This window comes from Cnephaeus nilssonii, assembly GCF_951640355.1.
Source record: "Cnephaeus nilssonii genome assembly, chromosome: 8".
In the NCBI taxonomy this organism is placed as follows: domain Eukaryota; kingdom Metazoa; phylum Chordata; class Mammalia; order Chiroptera; family Vespertilionidae; genus Cnephaeus; species Cnephaeus nilssonii.
The window spans coordinates 46711598-46737249 of record NC_137079.1 but is presented as its reverse complement, the minus strand read 5'-3'; the positions used below and the strand labels follow the sequence as shown (position 1 = coordinate 46737249).

The following is a 25652-nucleotide window of genomic DNA, read 5'->3' as shown; positions in this document are numbered from 1 at the left end:
CCTGTCTGGTCATGACCCGTTATGGAGTCCCAGCCTAATTTGCATATTACCTCTTTATAATATAAATTGACTATTTTCCCTAGGCTGTACTTTATATCCCTAATTATTTTGTAACTAACAATTTGTACTTGTACTTCTTAACCTTTACGTTTTTCACCAACCGTCTAATCCCTTACCCTCTTGACAACCCTCAGCATGGACCTAGAGGATATGCTAAGTGAAATAAGTTAAGGTGACCTCTAGGTTTTGATCTAGGGATAGGAAACCTTTATCCTCCAACTGGATAGAGAAGGGCTCAAACAACAATTTACCATTGTGCCGAAAATTATGTAGTTATAACTCCCCTTAATAAAGTAGTAAGTATTGAGAAAATTATCCAAAGAATTAAAAGAAGGTAAAACATTACTCTTTCAATGATTTAATAGGGGAAACCACCTGAGTTATCTCTCAGTATATGTGTCTTTTTACTTATTGTACTTACTATAAGGGCTATATGATGCCCTGTCAAGTTAGATGTTAATTTACAAGTAATTTTGGTCCTGTTGAATTAAATTTTTTTCTTGTTGAATTAATTTTTGTCTGACTGAGAAAACAGCAAAGTTACCATTTTATTTACCTAAAATATTAATTTTATATCTTACATCAAACATTCGAATAATATTCCAGTGTTCTTTTTTTACTGACTATAATGCTAATCTCTGGCATTCACCTTTCAAATGGCTTTCTTGTGCTGCTTATTCCCTCATTGAATTGTACAAATTGAATAAATCTTTCACAACTGCTCATTAGAGATTAGTTTCAGAGTCGTATTTATTTATTTTTTTTGAAAATTATATTTTGACCTAACACATTGAGGGAAAAAAGGCACTAGAGAAATTATTGCTCTAATGGATAGTATTTTTTTGGTAGGAAGTGACAGAAACTCAAATTCATTTAAACTCTCCTAAGGAAGGGGGTGACTATTAGACCATATAACTAAAAAGTCAAATGGGCCCTTGCCAGTGTGGCTCAGTTGGTTGGGTGTCATCCTGTGCACTGAAAGGTCGCCAGTTCGATTCTTTATCAGGGCACATGCCCGGGTTGCGGGCTCCATTCAACTTGATCACTGGTGGGGGGCATATTGGAGGTAGCCATTTTGGTGTTTCGCTCTTACATTGATGTTTCTCACTCTTACAATGATGTTTCCCTCTCTCCCTCTCCCTTTCTCTCTCTAAAAATTCAATTAAAGTATTAAAAAATAAAAATAAATAAAAAATCAAATGATACAGATAACTGAATGTCTGACCTGACCTAATTCTTCATAAATGTTATCAGGATTCTTGATTCTTCTTTACTTCTCAGTGAAGCTTTTATCTGTGTTGGTTTGTTTCTCAGGCAGGCTGTCACCAGGTGGTAACAAGCAAATAAAACATCTAAACCCATCATCTTCCAGTTTAGCAAATAAAAATAGGATGTCTTTTTCATTACTCAAAATGCCCTAAGCTCTTGCTCATTTCTCTGGTTTGGGGCTTCCTCTACCCCTGAGGCATCTGTAGACTCTCTGACCACCCTTGGGTCATATTCCCACCCTGGAGCCAGGAGTGGGGTCAACTGACCTAAATATGTCAACAGAGAAGTAGACGGCTGTTCTCAGAGGATGAATACAGGGCAACAACAAAAACAGAAAACATAAAGAAATATTAAACAAACAAGAAATGAAGAAGTATACTTTATATTAATAAAGGATGCCATTCATAAGGAATATCTTTTAGAAGTGAGCCAGATATCAACATACGTGTAATAATACATTAAGACAAAAATAATAGAACTAAATTCGATTGTAATTGAATCCACAAATTTATATGCCCGAGATAGTAAGAGCAATTACTAAAGCATCAAGTATGCAACAAGGAAAGATTTTTGAAAGGTAGCCCAACAAGGAGATGGAGAGAAAGCCCGAATCTGCCTCCGTGGTTCAGGGTTCAGGGCAGAGTAGGTGGAAACATTGGAGGACTTTGGAATTTGGCCCAGTAAGGGGCTTCAGCCCTGGATATTCCTGAATAAAGGACCTTTCCCTCTGAAAGGGTTTTGGTGCTAAAGTTCTGCTCATGTCTCAGACCTTCGGTTTCATGAGAAGGGTGAGTCTTTAGTTTCAGGTGCAGCTGGAGGTCAAAGTTCTTTCTTCTGAACACACACCAGATGCATGACATGCAGTGTTGGTCTGTTGTCTCTGAACAACTGTATCTTGTAAGAAACTGGAAAGGACCAGTTTGAGCTGGTTCTGTAGTTACAAATACACAAATTAAAAATAAAACATCATAGAAATAGAAAATTGAAAAATGTTAGCAGTATTCTGTAATTCCAAGAGCACAATGAAATTACTGGAAGAATTTGCTTTAAAATCAGAAATAAGACACTCCTGCCAGGGATTACACTCTCCAAACTCAAGTTTACATGGAGGCACTAATTGATACAATTAGATAACACATTGATAAAAAGTAACCTAATGAAAATGGGCAAAGGATTAAATAGACATTCTCCAAAGAGGTATACAAATAGCTACTAAAACATATGAAAAGATGTTCTCCATCATTAGTCACTAGAAAAGATTTTCTACATCATTAGTCATTCAAATCAAAAGCACAAGACAGTAGGATAACATTTCACACCACCTAGGATGGTTACAATATAAACAATCCTATAAAATAAAAGCCTAATATGCTAAGTGTCCGGTCATCCATTCAACGAATCAAAGTGTAATGTTCTAATGATATGCTAAGGACACTCAACCACTTGCTACGACATGCACTGACCACCAGGGGGCAGTTGACCGGTCAACCAGTCGCTATAATGTGAACTGACCACCAGGGGGCAGACAGTCGACTGGTTGACCAGTTGCTATGACATGCACTGACTACCAGGGCACAGATGCTCTGACTGGTAGGTTAGCTTGCTGCTGAGGTCCAGCCAATCAGGACTGAGCAAGATGGGCCAGACATCCCTTGGAGCCTTCCCGCAGTCTCTCCCTGGCTGGCCAACCTCCCATGTCCCTCCCTGGCCCCGATCGTGCACTGATGGGGTCCCTTGGCCTGGCCTGTGCCCTCTCACAATCCAGGACCCCTCAGGGGATGTCAGAGAGCCAGTTTCAGCCTGATCCCGCAGGCCAGGCCAAGGGACCCCACTGGTGCACGAATTTGTGCACTGGGCCTCTATTTGAAAATACCAAGCCTTGCTGAGGCTATAGATACATTTGAACATTCATGAATTGCTGAAGGGATTGTAAAATGTTGCAGCCATTTGGAAAACAGTTTGGTAGTTCCACATAAAGTTAAATATAGAGTTACCATATGAGCAGCAATTCCAGACCACAGTATATGTCTAAGATAATTGAATACAAAAGTGAAAAACACATATAAATATTCATGGCAGCTTTATTCATAATAGCCAAAAAGTAGAAATGACCTGTGTTCCTCAACTGGAGGATGGATAAATGAAATCATTTTTAGCCAAACAATGGAATATTATTGGGCAATAAAACAGGAATGAGTTACTGATACATGCTACAATATGTTTGGAACTTGCAAACATTATGGTATGTGGAAAAAGTCATAAAAGAGCACATATTATATGATTCTGTTCATGTGAAATGTCCAGAATAGCAAATCCATTGAGACAGAAAGCACATTAGTGGTTATCAGGAGGCTGGGGCATGGGGGAATGTGGAAATTCCTGCTAATGCCTATAGGATTATTTTTGTGAAGGGAAGTGATAAAAATATTGTAAAATTGCATAGTGGTGAGGGTTATACATTTCTCTCAACATAGCACAATTCACTAAACTGCACATTTCAAAAGAGTGAATTTGATGGTACATGAATTGTATAACAATAAAGCTGTTATAAAAAGTTATAATGTATAATTTTGAAAATTGACTCATACAAATGGTAAGCCAGTATATTCCAGTGAATAATTTTCATTTATAGCTTTATTCTTTTGTTGACATATGCTTCTTGAGGCTTTGGGAACTCAAAGAGACAATGTTTCTTCTCATTGTCATCCAAAGAACACACTAAAAATGTCTTTAGAGATATTTTATCATCAGTGCTGCAACTTCTTTCAGAAAAAGATTTGCCATATGTATTAAAAGTGTTGTTTTCCTCACAGATAGTAAACTTTTACACCTTGAAAAACCATTTTGCTCATTCATGACATTTCCAGGGCAGATGAAAATGAATAGGAGATAATCTCATTCATTTATCCAAACATTTAACAAATTTGTATTGAGTGCTTTCAGTGTACCAGGCCTGCTAGACATTGGGTATATCCAACTGAGTATGTAGCTGCCCCATTGGAATTTACAGTAGGCTAACTCACTTTTCATAACCATTTTAGCATGTCTGGTCTATTCTCCACACAGAAGTCAGAATAATCTTTCTGAGTTATAAAATGGATTATGCTTAAAGTTCTCCAGTGACTTCCTATTGGCTTTGGAATAAAATCTAAACACCTTTATATTAACCTTTAGAGCTGTGCACTTCTGGCCTTTACCACTCATACCACTTTGAATAAATCTTTGCTCTAGTTGTTCTGGAGTTCTCTTGATTCCATTAGCATGTGGTCTTCTCTCTTAATTCTTGTCAGGTACGTTTTTCTGGAAATAAGCTTCAACTATGTTCCCTTCCCCCCCCCCCCCCCCCCCCGCAACCTTATCTAGACAATTCCTATGCCGCTCTTCATTTTGGTCTCATCTTAGATACTACTTACTCGGAAGCATTCCCTGGCCTCTGTAGGAAAGGTGAGCTAACTTTGTTATATATACCAGTAACACCATACCTTTTCCTTTACAACATTTTGCACACACGCAGTTATTTGATTATTTGTTTATATTTTATATAGAATTGTATGTGCCAGAGGGCCGAGACTGTTCGTTGTGTTCATCATGGTATACCTAGAGTCTAACAAATTGTCTTGATGGATATATGAGTTCCTCCATGAGTCTACAGTAAATCTGGTCTTTTGACTGCATTTCCTAGACTATTGGAATTGTCTCCAAATTGATTTCTCTGCTCCACCTTGGACTTATTTGTGTCCAAATTCCTTGCCATGGTGTCTAAGGTCCTCTGTGCTATGATACCATTAGATTTCACTTCTCCTATTCATTTCCCTTTTCCTGATCCATCCTCCCTTATATTCGTGTTTCGGATTAAAGTACTTCACCCTTTTCCTTCAACTCCATGGGGACCTGAATATTCTTCCACAATGTGTACCTCACCCAAAAAACTGGAAGCTTGTCTGGGAATTTACTGGATCTTTTTCATGTCTTTATACCCCCAGTGCCTAATAAAGTATCTGGAAATGTTTGTTGAACTGAAATGACTTCCTGACTTCACAGTAGAAACTTCTTGATTAATACATGGAATTAGATTTAATTTCGGGCATTTACAATTTTTCATTGAATCTTAAATTACTAACATTTCATATCTCTATGAGAGCACAGCAAGACAATTGTGATAATCTATGAGTCTCTTAATGAATGCACAAAATGCTTCCATTTCAACTTTTATGTAGATAAATACTCTGGCAGTATTAATATTACATCTACATTTATCTTAAGCCCAGTCAAAAATCCCATTTATCAAATGCGATTGTTAGAAATAAAGGCAGAACAAAAATAATAAACATTGAAAACAAATCTTGGTACATTTGCATATAACTTACATAATTTGGGGTATGGTCCTACACAGAGATCAAAGTTGACTTAATTTAACAGGTGATATATTAACAGAACTTTGAATGATAATAACATTTAGGCAAGAAGAAAAGTAGAAATTTTTTTTTGAAAAGTACAGGGAAACTTTAGATATTATGAGTAACACAGTTTAGCTAAAGCACATAGTGTTTAAAGGAGAGTGCTGGGAAATGTCAAGATTCAGCTGTAAATTCCCATGAAATGCTTGCTTGTACTCATGAGGGAATGGGAGGAACCAAGAAGGCTTTGGATTAGAGAAGCAGTGTGGTGGGAACTGTGCTTTAGGAATGTCAGTCTGGGAGGGAAAGGGAGAGGACTAGAGTTGGGAGAGTGTTGGAAGGAATGTCAAGAAGAAAGCTCTTGCATCTTTCCAAGGAAGGGCTGATGAACGCTCACTCTAGGGTGATAGGAATGTCTGTGAAGGGGAGAAGTAAAACATGAAAACTTGGAAACTGATGAAAGAAAATAACTTTGTTTTGAACTTTTTAAACCTCTAGCTGATGCCATTTCTGGAGCATCTTCACACATTTTCAGCTTTGAAAAAAGTGGTGAAAATGTGGCCATATTCATTTATTCTTTTAGATTTTTATCTAATTATTCCCTTGAAAAGTATTTACTTTTATAATGTAGGATTCTTATTCCCTTGATAATGAAATGGTCAAGTTTTGATTTTGTGTCTCTAGGGGTATTATTTAGCCTTTCAATGGCCCCTATTTTTAAAAATATATATTTTTATTGATTTCAGAGAGGAAGGTGGGCGGCGGCAATGGCCACTATTAAAAAATATATATATATATATATATATATATATATATATATATATATATATATATATATATTGATTTTAGAGAGGAAGTGAGAGGGAGAGGGAGAGAGAAACATTAATGATGAGAGAGAATAATTGATTGGCTGCCTTCTGCATGCCCCACATTGGGGATCAAGCTGCAAACCTGGCTTGTGCCTTGACAGGAATTGAACTGTGACCTCCTGGTTCCTAGGTCAATGCTCAACCACTGAGCCACGCCTGCTGAGAATGACCCCTATCTTAAACTTGATTTCAAGTTGCTTCTCTTTCCTTCCCTGTGGTTTTGCACCACCTAAATATGGAGTTGTACTGGCTGGGTGGCCCTCCTCTTTTTGTAACAGAACCCTGTAGTTCGTAGAATATTATACTGTCTAACTCACAGAGTTTAAAATATCACAAAGCTCAATGATCACATAAGGAAAAATGAACTCCATCCCCCGAGAGACCATATTGAAAAACATAATTGAATCAAAGTTATAACTAGTATAACCAAGTTAATATCTACTGTTTAGAATTCTATTTCATTCCCATCCCATCAGGCCCAGGCCCAGGTAGGATTCCTTTTTTTTTTTTTTGCCTTTTTATCAATGATTCAAATTTGTCTAAAACCTTCTCTGATGCCTCTGGTTTCAAGTGATTTTTCTTCAGGCTCCTATGCAACTTATTGCTTATAATATTTTTTGACACATAGCTTACTCCCTAAGGAGACATTGCTTATACTGTATTCAAGTTAACTTTATCAATTAATTTTTGTCATTGGAAATCTTCCCTATCTAACTACATTATGAAGTCCTTAAAGACAAGAAATTAGAGATTTGGCAAGTGTGTTCTAATTCTAGATTTTATTGCCCTTATCAATAAAAATTTCTTTATAGAGAAATTTCTTTAAAGAGAAAAAAATCCATATGTATGTAGAGATTTTTACAAAATTCCCACTGCTGCATTAAGTATGTCTGTTTTTCTAAAGTCAAAAGATGAACAGAGCTTAAAAATTATTTGCTTAAAGCCCATCACCAGTACTTGCACCATCTCTGAAATATGCATTTCACATATCTCATGGTCGTCACTTCTTACCATTCCAGCTCACTTATTCTTGTATTTCTAATCCAAAAACTATTTTGTATTATGGAAATGTTTCACATATTTACTCTCTTCCTTTATTTCTCTCCTTACCAAGATCTAGCTTCTGCAATGCATGTGAACGTAATTCTCATTAGCCATGGATAATTGCAAATGAGTTCAGGTTATTTGTTTAAATGACGTCTCCATGGTGGCACTCACACACCTTGAAAAATATCTCACTTGTTTTATAATAGAACCCTCTTGGATCAAATGATCTGAAACAGGATCTCTACCATTAAACATGCAATTGTGTTGTAATAGCTACTGTCATAAAACAAAACAAAACTGACTTGACTCCATGCCTTCTCCAAGCTCTGCCCCATAAATTTGCTCTCTTTACTACACAACTCTGTGGAAGATATAGAATTGTATGTGCCAGAGGGCCGAGACTGTTCGTTGTGTATTTTCAGTCTTTGCTTTATTTCTTTTTATCTCATGTCCTTCTACCAATCACTATGCTTTTTGCCATACTTCTCCAAATAAACTACACTTTCACAACTCTTATTTCTCATAAGATAATTTTTATCCTATTTTACATGACTGTTAGTCACTTTGGATATATTTGGTCATTTCCTCTTTTTAAAAAACACCATCTTCATTTGTATTTTGAGATAGTTCACTCTCATAAGATTTCTCTTCTCTGAAAACTTCTCAGAATCTTTTCCAACTTTTTTTTGTCTCCACTTGTAAATGTTGGAGTGACCATCTATCAGTCTTCAGCTCTCTCCTCCATCTGCACCCATTTCCAAGTACATGTTGACAACCACATTTATGTATCTTGCCTGACCTCACCCTTTATTTTCAGCTCATATAACTTCTAGCCTACTGGATAGCTTTTCTTGCATTACTCATAGTCATACTCATAAAAGCCAAACATTTCCAAAGAGACTTTTATTTTTCTTCTCAAATTCATTCTTCGCTATCTCACATAATGACACTTCTATTTACCCAGATGCTTCAGCCTAAAATTACCAGAAGTCATCCCTGAATTTACTGGTTCTCTCAATTGTTATATTTAATCCATCCTCAAAAACTGCTCATTCCACCCATTATGGTCAGTTATCTATTTTTAACTGAGTAACATTCTTTGAGACATAATATATATTTAATCTTCTATTTTTAGTTTCCCCTGATAGTGTGTGTGTGTGTGTGTGTGTGTGTGTGTATACTAAGAGTGGGTTCATTGCATTCCCATATCTTAGAATCATGTCCTTCAAATCACAGGTGTTCAATTTATTGATTGACATTGCTATCTGTAGTTAAAAACAAGGACTAAAATACATATTTTGACTTTTAGTTCTGGGAACTTCCTAAACTAATGCGGAAATAATTGGAAATAATAAAGATAAGAAGGAAGGAAAAAAGTAAACGGGTGGAAGGAAGGAGGGGAAGGAGGGAGGGAAGAAAGAAGTAAAAAAGAGAAGGGCGGAAAGAGAAAGATGAGAAATAACTGATTACCTTGGTCAATTTTTAGTCTCTCCCTACTCCCGACTATAAAACAACTCAGAATAAACTGGTTCACAATTCTGGGCTGCTTTTCCTTTTCTCATTTGATCACCTTGGCACTGTAACACCAGTCGAGTAGTTTTACATTAAAAAGTGGATTTTTATGAATATTTCTTATATCTAAACATGTTTCACTTCAGCCTTCAAGTTGGGTTTTTCTCCAAGAGTCCTGAGCTAAATGATTTTAACTGGACCCATATTGAGTTTAGTTAATGGTTACGAATAGGACTGAAATGCAGACGCTCCCTCTGGTGGTTTAATTTGCAGGTGTGCAAAAATAGAAACGCAGAGTCAAGCTCTTGTTTTCTGTGGGCCAGATTCAAGATTGTAGAAATATTTCTGCTTCTCCCTGTCCTCCTCTCCTCCTCCTCTTCTTCTTTAATTTTAAATACAAAATGAATTAGAGTGGCAACCTTTATGAAGATAGCTACAGAAATGCATATGCAGATGCAACTTCTGGAAAATGAAAAGGAAAGACAAAGAGAAACCAGTCTCCCGAGGCCAGACATTCTGTGGCTCCAAGTGAACACTTAGAAATTTTTTTCATCTTTATTGTTGAAAGTATTACTGATGCCTCCCCCTTTTTTTAAAAGTTACTCTCTCAAGTAAACACCTTTTTAAAGGTCTGTTTACTCTTTGCCAGTTACAGTGTAAACATATCTCCAGCCCTTGCAAAGTGGGGACAGTAGGTGTTTTCTCCCCTATTTAACTTTAACATTGTTTTATTTGCTTTTTTCCCCCAGGAACTGGGCACCTTGTACAAATTTAGAATTCTCCTATGGATAACTTATACAGTATTTAAAGGCAGTGCTTCTTAGAGCCTTAATAATTTATAACCTATTATAATATTCCTTGTTGCAACACAAGAATGTTCTAGTGTTTTAAAAGTGGTGTTATGGGTATCACTGCTACATTTTTTTCCATAGCTGGCTTATGGGATTATTTGTACCTTGAACTTCTAAGTAGCATGTGCATTATTTGAATGGTGATTATTCCATAGTTTTAGAGTATGATATTCTGAAATCGCTTATTTTTTATTTCCCTTAATACATACTTAGCAAAAGCTTTTATAATAATATACTATCACTATACCAGAATTCTAGTCATCCTGACATTGATTTTTCTCACCAAAAATAACTTTGAATGGGGAAACATCTGATTGCTAATGGAAATTTTTAGAATATATTTTATAGTGGCTCCTTAAAGTTCAATTTTGCTGGATTTCACCTCTTGATCATATATTTCTATTATATTATTGTGTTCAATTAATATTGTTCAATTATCATTTGTTTAATAGTTTATCAGTATTCATTCAGAGTGTTATAATTTCATTGAAGTATATGTTGCATTATATTGAAAAATATACTAGGATCATGTTTTGGGTGGAATCTATCTGATTCAAATGTTGAATTCCTGTTATGATATAGGAGGACACTGTGATATGTATCTATAGGATTAGAAGATATATATCATTTTTAGACAAAACACTATGACATATGAAGAACATTAATATATTTGACTAGAGGCCCCATGCATGAAATTTATGCACTGGGGTAGGGTGTGTGTCCCTCAGCCCAGCCTGCACCCTCTCCAATCTGGGACCCCTCAAGGGATGTCCGACTGCTCGTTTAGGCCCGATCCCGGTAGGATCGGGCCTAAACGGGCAGTCGGACATCACTCTCACAATCCAGGACTGCTGGCTCCCCACTGCTCGCCTGCCTGCCTTCCTGATTGCCCCTAACTGCTTCTGCCTGCCTGCCTGATCACCCCCTAACCACTCCCCTGCCAGCCTGATTGATGCCTAACTACTCCCTTGCCAGTCTGTTTGCCCCTAACTGCCCTCCCATGAAGGCCTGGTCACCCCTAACTGCCCACCCCTGCAGGCCTGGTCACCCCTAACTGCCCTCCCCTGAAGGCCTGGTCACCCCCAACTGCTCTCCTCTGCTAGCCATCTTGTGGCAGCCATCTTGTGTCCACATGAGGGCAGCCATATTTTACCACATGAGGGCAGCCATATTGTATGTTGGAGTGATGGTCAATTTGCATATTATTCTTTTATTAGATAGGATAATATAAGGGAGATTAAAGAGGATTTTTATAATGTTTTCATGAGTTTTTCATATCTGCTTCCTCCTTTTATTAATTGCATGATATTATAGTCATTTAATTCATGTATCAAAGTATGATTAAGCTACAAAAAAGACTATTGATGTTGTTAACAACAAGCCTATTTTGGGCATTGTATTAGTCGGGGTTCTCCAGAGAAACAGAACTAATAGGAGATATACATCGATATATCTATATCGATCTCAGTGTATAAAGATATTTGTTATGAGGAATTGGTTCACATGAGAAGTCCCACGATCTGCTCTCTCAAGCTGGAGACCCAGGTATACCCAGTGTGAATTCGAAGGCCTTAGAACCAGGGGTGCTGATGGTATGAATCTCAGTCTTGAGAGCAGAAGAGATGACTCATCCCAGTTCAGGCCCTCAGTGGATTAGATGATGCCCACTCATATTGGGGAAGGCAATCTACTGAGTCCACTGATTCAAATGCTAACCTGATCTGAAAGCACCTTCACAGACACATGCAGAAATAATGTTTAATCTGGGCACCCTGAGACCAGTCAAGGTGACACATCAAATTAACCATCACAGGGATTCAATATGCAGTAATGATATCATCATTAAAGCCAATATTTATCAATTGCCTCCCAAGTGTAAAGCACTGAATAAGGTGATATTAACATTTGATAACAACCTTTAAAGGCTATTTGTAAAATACCCTTTAAAAATATCACTTATTCTCTAAATATCTTAATATGCAGTTTCAAAGATCTATGTGGATTAGGAAGGTTTTAATTTGTACCATGGATTTCAGGTGCAAATAAAAATCAGTAGCATTTTAATATTAAAAATCTAATGTTTTAGAGAAAATATTGAGGATTCATACATTCAGAATATGTAACATAAGGTAATTGTAAAATTTATAATGAAACCTGACACACCTTTGCTTTTGTAATTCTGTTAATCAGGTATTTGATTAGGCCAAATTATTTTGTTGTGATAGTTTTTAGACTAGGAAGTTGCCATGTATTCTTTTTTACAATGTTATCTGGATTTTGTAGAAGAGAGAAAATTTTTCCATTGCTATCTCATTAAATTGGGACTTGGAGTTCTTTTCATAATTCAGTTATTCTGGTTTTCCTCCTAAAACCAGGTTAGAAATCAAGTTGTCTAGTATCTCTGTAATTCTTATTTTCTCCCCATCTTTATTAGTCCTCTGGAATCTTCAAGGTCATAACTGCTGTGTTTCCTCTCATCCGCTTCCACATTTGTAGAAAAAATGGGATTCTATTGTCTATTTATATATCTAGATCATTTTCAATCCAAATTATTCTATTCATGTAGAACACTTAGGAACCAGGAATTACATAATGTGAATCCCTCATAATAAATATGAATATATGAATAGTAAGACCACTGGAAAGCCTAAAAAAGACAGCACTGATTCCAAAGTAAATAGACTCACCCTAGCCGCTTTGGCTCAGTGAATAGAGCATTGGCCTGTGGACTGAAGGGTGCCCTCAATTCGGGTCAAGGGCACATGCCTGGATTGTGGGCTACGATTCCCAGTAGGGGGTGTGCAGAAGGCAACTGATCAATGATTCTCTCTCATCGTTGATGTTTCTATATCTCTCTCCCTCTCCCTTCCTCTCTCAAAGCAATAAAAATATATTTAAAAATAAAAAACAAAACAAAACGGGTGGGGGTAAGGGGGAGAGATCAACCAAAGGACTTGTATGAATACACATAAGCCTAACCAATGGGCACAGACACCAGGGGGGTGAGGGCATGAGTGGGGGTTGGAGGAAGCAATAGGGGGATAAAGACACATATGTAATACCTTAATCAATAAAGAAAAATAAAGAAAGATGAAAAAAATAAAAATAACATTCTGATGCACATACATACATAAATTCTTTTCTCGGTCAATACAGCAAGTCATTTTTAAAAGAAGAAAAAAAGACACACCAATGGGTTTGTTTAAAATTAAGCAGAGCTATGCTGATAACAGCAGATGTCTAGTAATTCACTTCCCTAATGCTGACTAGTATATGTATTCATAAACAAATCAAATGAATTGCCAAGAGATAAATGCTACTGTTATCACCCCATCAAAACAAAAAACAAAAGTAAATAGACTCTTCCACTGATTAGATGTAGTCTTAGCAAAGATATTTTCCAGATATCTTCTCTATAACTTCCAACTCTATTAGTCTAAAATCCTTCCTTCCTTCCTTCTTTCCTTTTGTTCCCTTTATCGCTCCCTTCTCTTCTTCCTTGTTTTTAGTTCCTCTTCTTTGTTTTTATTTTTTAATCTGAGTTCCTTCTCCCTTGCCTCTGAAAGATTTTCTTTCTGATCTTTTTTATTTTATATACATTTTACAATTTCCTCCATTTCAAGGCTTTAACTATTGGCTTTATGCAGGTGATTCTAATTATTAACTTTCTTTTTATCTCCAACCCATCATTTAAAATTACCTTTTAGGCTTCCCTCCAAATCAAAGTCCTAAATGAGATATAAGGAACAGATAAACCAAAACAGTAAATTTATTCCATCTTCTGTCTTCTACATATCAGTTATTGGGTCTTAACTCTCATTGATTACAAGATTCAAAACTGCTAACAGCTTTAGTTCTTTCTTTCTTGCCTCTTATAGTGAATCAACCAGTAGCCAAACCCATTCAATTCACTCATAAAAAGAGCTTTCTCTTTCCCTTTCTCTCTGATTTCATGGGGTCTTTTTGAGTTTATTCTAATATTCTCTTGTCTTACCAATGAGAAATGTCTTTGTCTACTTGGTCTTCCTAAAACAAGGCTCTGATCATGCCATTCCTTTGCTTGCTAATCATCCTCTCTAATAAAACGATAATATGCAAATTAACCATCACTCCGCTACATAAACCACGCCCACCAGCCAAGCCACGCCCACCAGCCAATCAGGGCGAGTATGCAAATTAATCCCAATCCAAGATGGCTACAGCCACAGAGAGCAAGGTTTCCTAGGTAACAGAGGAAGCCAAGCTTTCCGCCTGCCCTTGCCAGGCCTAAGCCTCCACTCAAGCTACAAAGTTTCAATTATAGAAGGTAAACAAATTCAAACAAATGGCTGCAGAATGGAGCTTGAGAGAGCAGGCCAGGGTTGCCGGAGGCAACAGGGGAAGCAAAGCTTTCTGCACACCCTGGCCGGGCCCACACGCTTAAGGCTACAAAGTTTCAATTATAACCCCAACACAAATGGCTGCCGGCCTCCAGGCTTGGCTCCGCTGCAGGCTACAAAGTTTCAATTGTAGAAGGTGAATTAACTGCCACAGAAATGGCTGCCGCCCCGGAGGGAGCAGCAGGCTTGGCTCCGCTCCAGGCTACAAAGTTTCAATTGTAGAAGGAAAATAAATTCCAGATGCCAGGGCCTCCCCTTGGGTTGCCAGGGGGTGTGGCCAGCCTTCAAACCACCACAGGCCCCTCGCTCAGGCCACCCCACGCCCCAAGGGAACCCCACCCTGATCCGGGACACCCTTCAGGGCAAACCAGCTGGCCCCCACCCGTGCACCAGGCCTCTATCCTATAAAAGAGTAATATACAGATTGATCATCACTGCAACACACAATATAGCTGCCCCCATGTGGTCAAAGATCCTGCCCCCATGTGGACACAAGATGGCCACCACAAGATGGCCAGCAGGAGAGGGCAGTTGGGAGGCACCCGGCCTGCAAGGGAGGGCAGTTGTGAGGGACCAGGCCTGCAAGGGAGGGCAGTTGAGAGGGACCAGGCTTGCAAGGGAGGGCAGTTGGAGGTGATCAACCCTGCAGGAGAGGGCAGTTAGGGGTGACCAGGCCGGCAGAGGAGGGAAGTTGGGGGCAAACAGGCTGGCAGGGGAGCAGTTAATCATCAACCAGGCTGGCAGCAGAGTGGTTAGGGGGTGACCAGGCTGGCAGGCAGAAGCAGTTAGGGGCAATCAGGAAGGCAGGCAGGCAAGCAGTTGGGAGCCAGCAGTCCTGGATTGTGAGAGGGATGTCCGACTGCCCGTTTGCCACCAGGATCGGGCCTAAACGGGCAGTCGGACATCCCTCCAGGAGTCCCAGATTGGAGAGGGTACAAGCTGGGCTGAGGGACAACCCCCTGCCGTGCACGAATTTCGTGCACCGGGCTTCTAGTGAATAAATATATTACATAATCTGAAAAATGAAGTGTAAACTTTATGAACCTGGCACTTAAGCATCCCTCACCCTGTCATTTGGCCCAACCTACTTTCTGAAGTTCTCAATAGAATAAAGTTAAGGTCATGGATTTTATGTGTGTCTGGAAAAGTTAGTCTTATTCTGATTCCTGGTTAGAGATTTTATTCCTAACACCAACCAGCTCTTTTGCAAATTATTTCTGAGAATCATAGAGAATGAGATGATAAGGGCAAGAGAAGGTAAATAAACTCATTTGTTGTTAATAACTGGAAAAACTGCCAATGGTATGTTTCCTCCAGGTAATTTAAAAGTAGCTTTTAATATAATGGAACACAGAACAAAAACTACTCTGTTCTTGCCATAGCTGGTTTGTCTCAGTGGCTAAAGCATCGGCCCTTGGACTGAAGGGTCCTGGGTTTGATTCTGGTAAAGGACCCGTACCTCAGTTGTAAGCTTGATGCTAGGGATGCTAGAGTCTGGGCACATGTGGGAGGAAGGCAACCAATCCATGTGTCTCTCTCCCCCTCCCTTCCACTCTCTCTAAAAATCAATGGAAAAAACATCCTCAGGTGAGGACTAACAAAACAAAACCAAAAAAAAAACTACCCTGTTCTTTATTTATATCTATTATCATCATTATCATTAGTAGTAGTAGTATTTTCCTCAAGCATACGTGTAGCCATTTCTTATGTAATTTCTTTTAATCACCTCTCATTTTGACACTGAAAGATTAAAGTCGGCAGTGCACAGGCAGGCTAAATAGCAATCTCAGAAGGTGAATAAAGAAAAATTGAATTTATTTAAGGAAAAGGGGGTGGGGGATGGGGATATCCGAAGCGAAGGGCTACACAGCATTGAGTCAAAGGGTATTGGGTCCATGGTGGCAGCAAAAATATACTAGTACTTAGCACAGTGAAACAAGGAAGGGCATAGAAGAAGCAACAAGAGAGCCCAGGCTGGGCTGCTTTGGCTCACTGGGAAGTCGGAGAAAAGGGGGTCTTGGAGACAGGGTCAGGAGGTTAGCCCGGGATGCGCTGTCGCTGCCCATTGCTTCCCTGGTTGCAAGTCTCATGGGGTCCCTTAGAGGTTAAGGGGAAAGGAGAGGGGGAAGGGACTGGCATGGGCATGCTCCTTGGAGGGAGAGCATGCACTGGGTCCTTTGTCCTGAGCATATTCATCTCTCTCTTGCAGGTGGATATCTTAGGGGAGGCCTCAGGGGAGGGTCTTAATAGAATATTCATCAGCTTTCCAGGGGTGCTCCTTCAGGGTCCTGGTTTCCATTGATTGGTTGGTGCCAGCAGGGGGTCATTAGTCAATGTAGCTGGTCCTAAGGCAGCCACGCTGTCACTTGTCTGGTTTTGCTGCATTTTTGGGCCCGGAACTGAAATACAACTGAAGCCTAGATGTTATCTCTAGGGAGGGAAAGGTCAGGGGGGTCTAAACCTCCTGACCAGCGATCTGAAAGACCAGGGGTCCAAACCATATGGCCAGTGATATGCTAGGGGAGGGGAGGTTACCCTGGGGACAAGCTTCTTGTTTTCCTAGTTTTGCCCCTTGCTAGGCATCCAGGGCTTTCTGCCCTGGTGCGTTTCTATACTTGGCCCATCATCCTTGCTCTGCTCATGTCTGTCTAACAGACACCAAACCCCCTAACTATGGCCTGTAGAAAAACAACCTGCATACACAGTGATGTAGAGTCCACCTTTGCCTTATTCTCTGAACCAGATTGCTTAATAAACACTCATAATACCTCTACATTTGTTGCTTTTCAATTGGTAATAGTCTCAACATTTTTTTTGCAATTTTTATTATTAATAAACATTTAAAAAAAACAATTGCCAAATAAATGGAGGTTGTGATTATGGGAATCCAGTGAAAATAAACTAAAGAGTGTTCTTTACAAAGCTTTTTGAGATTATTAGCTAAAAGCTTTCAATATTTGAAGATTTGAGTAAGACTGAGTGGATAGACACACAGAGGCTGTAAGAGAAGTTTATATTTTTGGATACTAAGTGACAAAAAGTTGTTGGGACCAAAATATGACCAGAGTGGGAGGAATGATATGAGTTTGGAGCAACTGAAGGAGTCATTTCAAGGTGAGATGGCAACTTGAGAATCAGTGGGAAGCCAGAGATGGAATTTATAGCAGGAGCAGATAAGCATTAGGGAGGAAAATATTTTTTTTCCAAGACACTTCAGACTGATTGCAGGGGAGAACAGTTGAGACCAGGGAGGAGAAAAAGGAGGAAATTGCAGTATAAGTCAAAGATGAAAAACTGTCAAAGTTAAGTGTGAGGGTTTTATCAATAGCAAGAAGGTGCTAGTTATTGAAATGTGCCACCCACATCACCTCACCTCAGGGGAGCTAAGGTGCAAGGCTAATATGCCAGTAACAGATGGTTTTCCATTCCTTTTCAGTCAAGTGTGAAGTAGAGCTCCCTGATAGCGAGTCAACAAATAGAAGGGCTTTGAAATTTATTTGTATTTATTGGAATCTGCTATATGTGCTTGTACCTTTGGATATAATCAAACATAACTTACTATATCTCTATTGCTTGTACATTTTCTTTTGTATTTGTCAAAATAAGTAAGTTAAAAGATGATAATGGAAATATAGATATTTTCTTTTATTCTTAAATGAAACTTATTTATAAGTTTATATAATTTATTTTTAAACAACCACTATGTTTAGGGAATAAAGATCTTATGAGGCATTTTCAGCTCTCCATCTGCCTTCCAGGGAAACATGTTTAGTAGCAGATATGGTGATAGGTCCAGCATGAAAGGGATAGGGTAACATAGGATTTCCCTTAACTCATAACTGCAAAGCGCTTTATTCTCTCAAGTTTCAAGGACGAGAAAGCTGGCATTTAAAGAAGTTCTGTAACTTGTCTAGAGCCCATGGCTAGTCACATTGGACCATGACTGCAGTGTTTCCCTTTTACTCTTCTTCCATTTCTAAATATCCTGTAGCTTCACTAAACAATCTTACTGTTGACCTTTCCACTGTCAACTTATATCATCTTTCCTTGGTTCTTGTTACGAGGAGTTGTTGAAAATGAAGATACTTTCCTCCCTTTTTTTGACCAATTTAGCACCTTGCTAATATATTTACAGTCTACTCTATTTTTCAGCTTCCATGATTGGAAATTCACTTTGAGCCTTTTAACACCTTGGCCTTACACTTCCCTAACTTCTCACTTTCAGTAATTTGTTAAACTCTGTTGAGTTTCTTTTTCAAAATAGACTTTATTTTTTTAGAGCAGTTTTAGGTTCACATCAAAATTGAGCTGAAAGTACAAGGATTTCCCATCTAGCCTTTGCCCCCCCCCCATCTATCCATATAGCCCTCCCCCATTATCAGTATCCTCCACCAGAGTGATACATTTCTTATGATTGATGAACCTACATTGATTGACACATCATTATCACTCATAGTCCATAGTTCATTTTTGGTATATTCTATGGGTTTGGACAAATGTATAAAGACATGTCTCCACCATTATAGTATCATACAGAATAGTTTCACTGCTCTACACTACAAATCCTCTGTGCTCTGCCTCTTCATTTCCCCCCCATCCCCACTCCTGGCAACAACTGATCTTTTTACTATCTCCATGATTTTGCCTTGTTCAGAATGTCATATAGTTGGTATCATACAAAAATGTAGGCTTTTCAGCTTAACTTGTTTTACTTAGTAATGAGTATTTAAGTGTTCTTTATGTCTTTTTACAGCTTAATAGTTCATTTCACTGCACGCCACCTACTGGGGATCGAGCCTGCAACCTGGGCATGTGCCCTTGAGTGGAATCGAAATGATGATCTTTCACTGCACAGGATGATGCTCAACCAGCTGAGCCACACAGTGTCTCTTCACAGGCAGTGTCACTACTGTAGTTCAGAATAAAATTTTCTTTTCATAGGACTACTTTAGGGGTGTATCAATCTACCTGCCTGTAATAGGTCTCTCTCTCTCTCTCTCTCTCTCTCTCTCTCTCTCTCTCTCTCTCTCTCTCCTTCAGCATATAAAGTGCTGTCCTATTCACTTGCTAAATATCAGCTCTAGTATTTTACTTTTCCATCCAACAGCCAGCAGAGGCTTTTGTCTAATAAATAAAACTTCTTAGCTTGAAGATCTTACTTCAACCTACCATTCAAACAGAATTTTCTTTTGCTATTATCCTTCATGCCCCCTTCTTTCCAGGAAAACCGAATTTTTATTTATTTTCTCTGTCAGCCTTATGTTTTCTTGCACTTACCTCTCAGGATTTTTCATCATTATTCATTGTTCTGACAACATGATATATCTAGTCAATCTCCATGCCACTACCTCTTCCTCCTGTGTACTTATATCTGCTTCTTCCTTTTCACCTGTTCTGCCACTGCCTTTGGGCTCAGAAATTCTCCAGTGTTTACTGCAGGAACCTCTTTTTTTTTTCCTCCCAAAGTTTTCTTTATTCAAATACTATATAAGATTTTATTTTATTTTATTTTATTTAAATTCTTTATTGTTTAAAGTATTGCATAAGTCTCCTCCCCCCCCCCCCCCCCTGCCGCCCATTGATCTCTCCCTGGCCATTTCTAACCCCCAGCACATGCCTTCACCCCCCTACTGTCTGTGTCCATTGGTTATGCTCATATGCTTGCATACAAGTCCTTTGGTTTATCTCTTACAATCCCCCCTCCACCCTCCCATCCACCCTACCCTCCTGCCCTCCCTCTTAGGTTGGACAGTCTGTTCCATGCTTCTATGACTCTGGCTCTATTTTTGTTCATCAGTTTATGTTTTTCACTATATTCCACAAATGAGTGAGAGCATGTGATATTTATCTTTCTCTTACCAGCTTATCTCACTTAGCATAATGAGGTCCATCCATGCTGTTGAACTCCCTCCCTGCATACTCCTGTTGTGAAGATCTTTCTCTTGTGGAAATATTAAGCTACCACTTTCCTGCTTGGGAACTTTTGTTTGTTCTTCATTTGCTGAAGCATATTTTTTTTCTTTTTTTTTAGCATGGTATCCAAGACATGGCTTTTTCAAATATTGAGATATAATTGACATTTAACATTATATTATTTTCAGGTGTACAACGTAATGATTCAATATTTGTATGTATTACAGAATGATCACCACAAAAGTCTAGTTAACAACTATCATCATACATATCACGACGTTTTAATGTCTTACTTCTTGTTGTACCACCTTCTTTCATTATGTACTTTTTGTTCTATGTGAACATATTAAGTTGTACACCTCTCTTTGCTTTTTCACTCTCTCTTGGAATCTTTTCCCTGCTTTGTCCATCTGAGAAATTCCCAATTCATCTTTTTTTTTTTCAGGTCTCACTGCTTCCCATTGCTCCTTCTCACAGTATTATGCTCAATTTCTCCTCTAAGTTTTGTATGTGTGAGTGTGTGCTATTGCCCCAAATTTGTGACTACATTTTTCTTCACACTCCCTTTCCATATCCTATTTTTTTAATTTCATCTTTTAACTGCTGTTTAGACATGACCTCCTGAAGCTCTTTCCTGAGCATCCCAAATAGAGTTAATCTGTCTATTTTTAAGTGTTGCAGTGTTACTTCTGTGTGTTTCTTTGATTGCTCTTGTCATGTTGAATCACAATTACTACTAGTATATTACATGTTTGCTTTCCTCTTAACTGTGTATACCATTGACACTTTATTCATGTGTACTTGTATGTATCTCTAATATCTCAAGAATAGAGGTGCAATGAATATTTATATATTTATAATTTGGTTGAATTGAAATAAACCTCAACATATTGAGGGCAAATGGCTGCTCCAAGTCTCATCCCGGTGGAGTAGTCTTTCCACAGCATCTTTCCTGATGTTTTTCTTCACCATCACCCTGAACTATAAATGATCCCACCTTTATTCAGATGTCATAACACCTTGTCTGTCCCACTTTTTTGATACACACAACTGGCATTTTGATATTTGGAAGAAATCTTTTTTTTCTTTCCATCTGAATTATCAGCTCTTTTAGGGGGAAATTTTAGTTTCTGATCTTTTATCTTTTACTAGAGGCCAGAATTCGGGCATGGGTGGGGTCTCTCAGCTTGGCCGGTGATAGGGGCTGATCGGGGCTATCTTGCCTAGTCCCGATCAGGGCTGATTAAGGCTGGCTGGCTGGGGGGAGGGACTGTGGGAGGTTGGCTGGCCACGGGAGGTTGGCTGTGGGAGCACACTGACCACCAGGGGGCATCTCCTGCATTGAGCATCTGCCCCCTGGTGGTCAGTTCATGTCATAGTGACTGGTCGAAAGATCATTTGGTCCCTTAGGCTTTTATATATATATAGACTAGAGGCCCGATGAATGAAATTCATGCAAGGGGCTCAGCCCTTGCAGCCGTGGCAGCTTGCCTCAGCCCTCACAGCCCCGGCTTTGTCCGGAAGGTTGTCTGGAAGGATGTCCAGAAGGATGTCCGAAGGTCGTTCATCTGTCTTGTCTAATTAGCATATTACCCTTTTATTAGTATAGGTAATAAGCACAATATGCTAATTAGACCAGGAGACCTTCCAGACATCCTTCCGGACACAGCCATGGTGACAGGGCTGACACAGAGGTGGTTAGGGGCGATCAGACTGGCAGGGAGGGACAGCTGCGGGCGAGCAGGCCGGTGGGGGGGGCAGTTGGAGGCAAGCAAGCCAGCAGGGGGTGCAGTTGGGGGCAGGCAGGCCGGCAGGGGGGCAGTTGGGGGCAATCAGGCTGGCGGGGGGGCAGGTGGGGGTGATAAGGCGGGCAGGGGGGGCAATTGGGGGCAAGCAGGCTGGCAGGGGGGGCTGTTGGGGGCAAGCAGGCCAGCAAGGGGGGGGCAGGTGGGGGCGAGCAGGCCAGCAGGGAGTCAGTTGGGGGAGAGCATGCCGGCAGGGGGGCAGTTGAGGGTGAGCAGGCTGGCAGGGGGGGGCAGTTGGGGGTGAGCAGACCAGCAGAGCGTCAGTTGGGGGTGAGCAGGCCAACAGGGGGGCAGTTGGGGACAACCAGGCCAGCAAGGAGGGCAGTTAGGGGCAACTAGGCTGGCACTCAGAAGTAGTGAGGGGCAATCAGGCTGGCAGGGGGGGCAGTTAGGGGCGACCAGGCAGGCAGGCCGGTGAGTGATTAGAAGCCAACAGTCCAGGATTGTGAGAGGGATGTCCGACTGCTTTTTCGGCCTAATCCCTGGGATCGGGCCTAAACCGGCAATCAGACATCCATCCCCCAAGGGGTCCCGGATTGGAGAGGGTGCAGGCTGGGCTGAAGGGACCCTTCCCCTGCACAAATTTCATGCACCGGGCCTCTAGTTATAGATAATACCTAATACATATTCTTTGCAAATACTAGAAACAAAATAAATATGGGTTAAATAAATGACTTGGTACATAAGATTTTAATGCTCATTGCATGTAATCAAAGAAATTTAGAACTCTAAGGAACTTTGGGATAATTTACTCTAAAAGTTTCATTTTACCTATAAGGGTATCAAGTTCAAATAAGTTCTGCCTCTGTTTTCAAGATCTCAGCACTTAAGGAGGAAATATTAGGATACTAACCAAAGTCTCCTGATTTCGAGTCAATGCTTTTATATATTTCTAACTATACTACTCTGCCTCTTTAATTGAATAAAGTATCAATGAGTCTTTTTGATGCTTTACATTGTCATGCCTCCAATTATTGACTTAATTTTTCAATGATAATTTTGAAAATTATACAAAGATCTTTGCTAAATAAATATGTAAAAAACCCCATGAATTTTCCAATTGGATAAATGATTTTTAAAAAGAGGATTATTACACCCTTAAAATCAAACCCAATTGAGGAATAAGATATAGAACTATTACAAAATGAGATCTTCATATAAGCATATTCATTGTCATTTCTGAGAAACGACCCTATGAAGAAAACTACCCTTAGAACTAATTTAGAAATGGACCACATATTCAATAGCATTTTTTTCATTTAAAAAATCAGTACAAGTATGTGATTAGTCATACATATGAATATAAGCCATAAATAATATCCACTTTGGTTAAGTAACCTTATTTATACAAGCAGACAAGTTTATTAATATAGTTCTCTGATTCTGCACGCTCATTGATATTTATGTATTTTGTACATGTATACATATAAACTATATAAATGCGTATAGCATGCATTTGTCACAGTTTTCACATAGTTTGATTCCCCCCGTATGAAAAATTGACAAATACTATATGACTTGAAAATTAACATTGAGGAGTAAGTGAGAACATGCCATTGTTTTGTACTCTGACTGTGCCATTCTCAGAAAGGCAGGAGCACAGTTTCTAACTGTCTTTTCTGTATATTTTCTGTTGGAAGGTGAATAAGCTCTGTGGTCATCCAATGAGATCACCCACCGAAAGCCCCCGCTGTTCTTTCGACGGGAGTAAAGAGAAGCTTAGAATGAAGATCTCTACAAGGAATGGTGAAGAGACACTTGCCAACAGAAGAAAGTAAGACATTTGTTTTACAACCAGAAAGAGAAAAGAAAGTAAGCCATTAATTTTACAACAGAATAGAATGTATTCAGTTAAGTAGAACAAAATACACTGTTGAGGAAACAAAAGATAAACATTGATTACCTTTAAAATCCAATGGTTCCTTCTTATTCCATTACTGAGGAACATAGCTGCAACTTTTGAGGTCAATAAAGCTTTCTGTGAAAGGGGCATTTTCTATAATAAATATGGCAGGCCCTGGGCACATATATGATCACCATGCCCTTAAAATGTTGCTCAGCAGATCTCTATGGCTTACTCCTCTTGCTGAACTGACACTTTACGCAGTTGATTAGTGACTCCCCATTTCCCCCTCCCTATGGTCATCAATACTGTTATGTACACTAGTAAATTTGTTAATAGGGTATATCTCGTGGTAAGTATTCTTATCACAATAAAATATTAAAAAATGTAAATGTAGCTAGTGTGACTGAGGATTGCACTTTTAACTTATTTAATTTTAATTAGTGTTGGTCAATATCCTATGTAGCTACTGGCTACATATAGGACAATATAAGACCAAAACAGTATACATGTGAGCAATGTGACAAATATTACTAGGGGTTAAGACTCTGCTAAGAAAAAAGGTTGATATAAAGAAATTTTCATACCTTTTACCTCCTGGTTCATAGGTCAATGCTCAACCACTAAGCCACACAGGCCAGGCAATTTTTACAGATTTTTTATTGCCACTCCTGAATGGAGCTTAATTATTTCTTTTGAGTTTAATAGGTATTTAGGTATTTATTATTCTTTTTATCCTCAGATCTTTATGATCTTTTTTTTTCTTTTTCCTTTTGATGTTGTGTTAATCATCACCCAAGAACATTCATTGATTTTTAGAGAGAGAATAGAAGGGAGGGAGGGAGAGGGTGTTTGAGAGAGAGAGAAACATCAATGTGAGAGAAACATGGATTGGTTGCCTCCAACATGCGCCCTGATTGGGGCCAGATCAAATCCAGAATCCAGGTATGTGCCCTTAACTAGGAATCTAACCTGGGACCATTCAGTGAGCAGGCCAGTACTCTAACCACTGAACACACCAGCCAGGGCATGTTTTTTACTTTCTAATGGCTATCATAGAGATCACAATATGCATTTTTAGTTTTACCATATACTTTAAATTAGAACTCTTGCCACTTTATTAAACAATGTAAGAATCTTAAAATAGTTTCACTCTATTACCATCTTCCTATCTTTTGTACTGTTTTGTCAACAGATCTTACTTCAACCAGTATTTTAACAACCCTGAAGACATTGTTGTTGTTCTTTTTAAATAGTCCATATTCACGTACAATTCTTCATAGATTTTAATTCTTTCTGGGCTCTTTTCTTTTTCCAGTTCCATGTGTCTATCATGAATCATTTTGTTTTAGCTTTAGTATAACTTTCATTACTTATTACTAGTGATGGATTCTCACAGCTATTTTTGTCTGAACATTTTGTCATCTTTTAAAGAATATTTTTAATAGGTCTAGACTTCTAAGTTGTTGCCAGCCACCATTTTTAAAAGAACAGGTGTCCAGGCCACAATTAAGTTCATGACATGACACTGTAAATAGTAGGGGAGGCTTAGTGGAAACATTTAACATGAGAGGTAACTAAGGTAGTAGATGCTGTGGAGTCCCTGCTCAAATCCCTTCACCTGGTCATTCTACCTGCCTCCTGGCTGCTGTGTCCTGGCTGCTGATCACTCACAGCTGCCCTCTGCTCTGGGGAACTGTCCTCAAC

At 39.1% G+C, this 25652-nt stretch overlaps 1 protein-coding gene across 1 annotated transcript in view; it reads left to right on the top strand.

The window, feature by feature from the left end:
- The window catches only part of GPC5 (glypican 5), a gene marked incomplete at both ends in the record, with an annotated part of 1343473 nt that overhangs the window by 274632 nt on the left and 1043189 nt on the right, over positions 1–25652 (top strand). The window contains one exon of the mRNA XM_079779628.1: positions 23743–23876. Coding sequence (XP_079635754.1) covers positions 23743–23876 — 134 coding nt within the window. The remainder of the gene's footprint in view (positions 1–23742; positions 23877–25652) is intronic.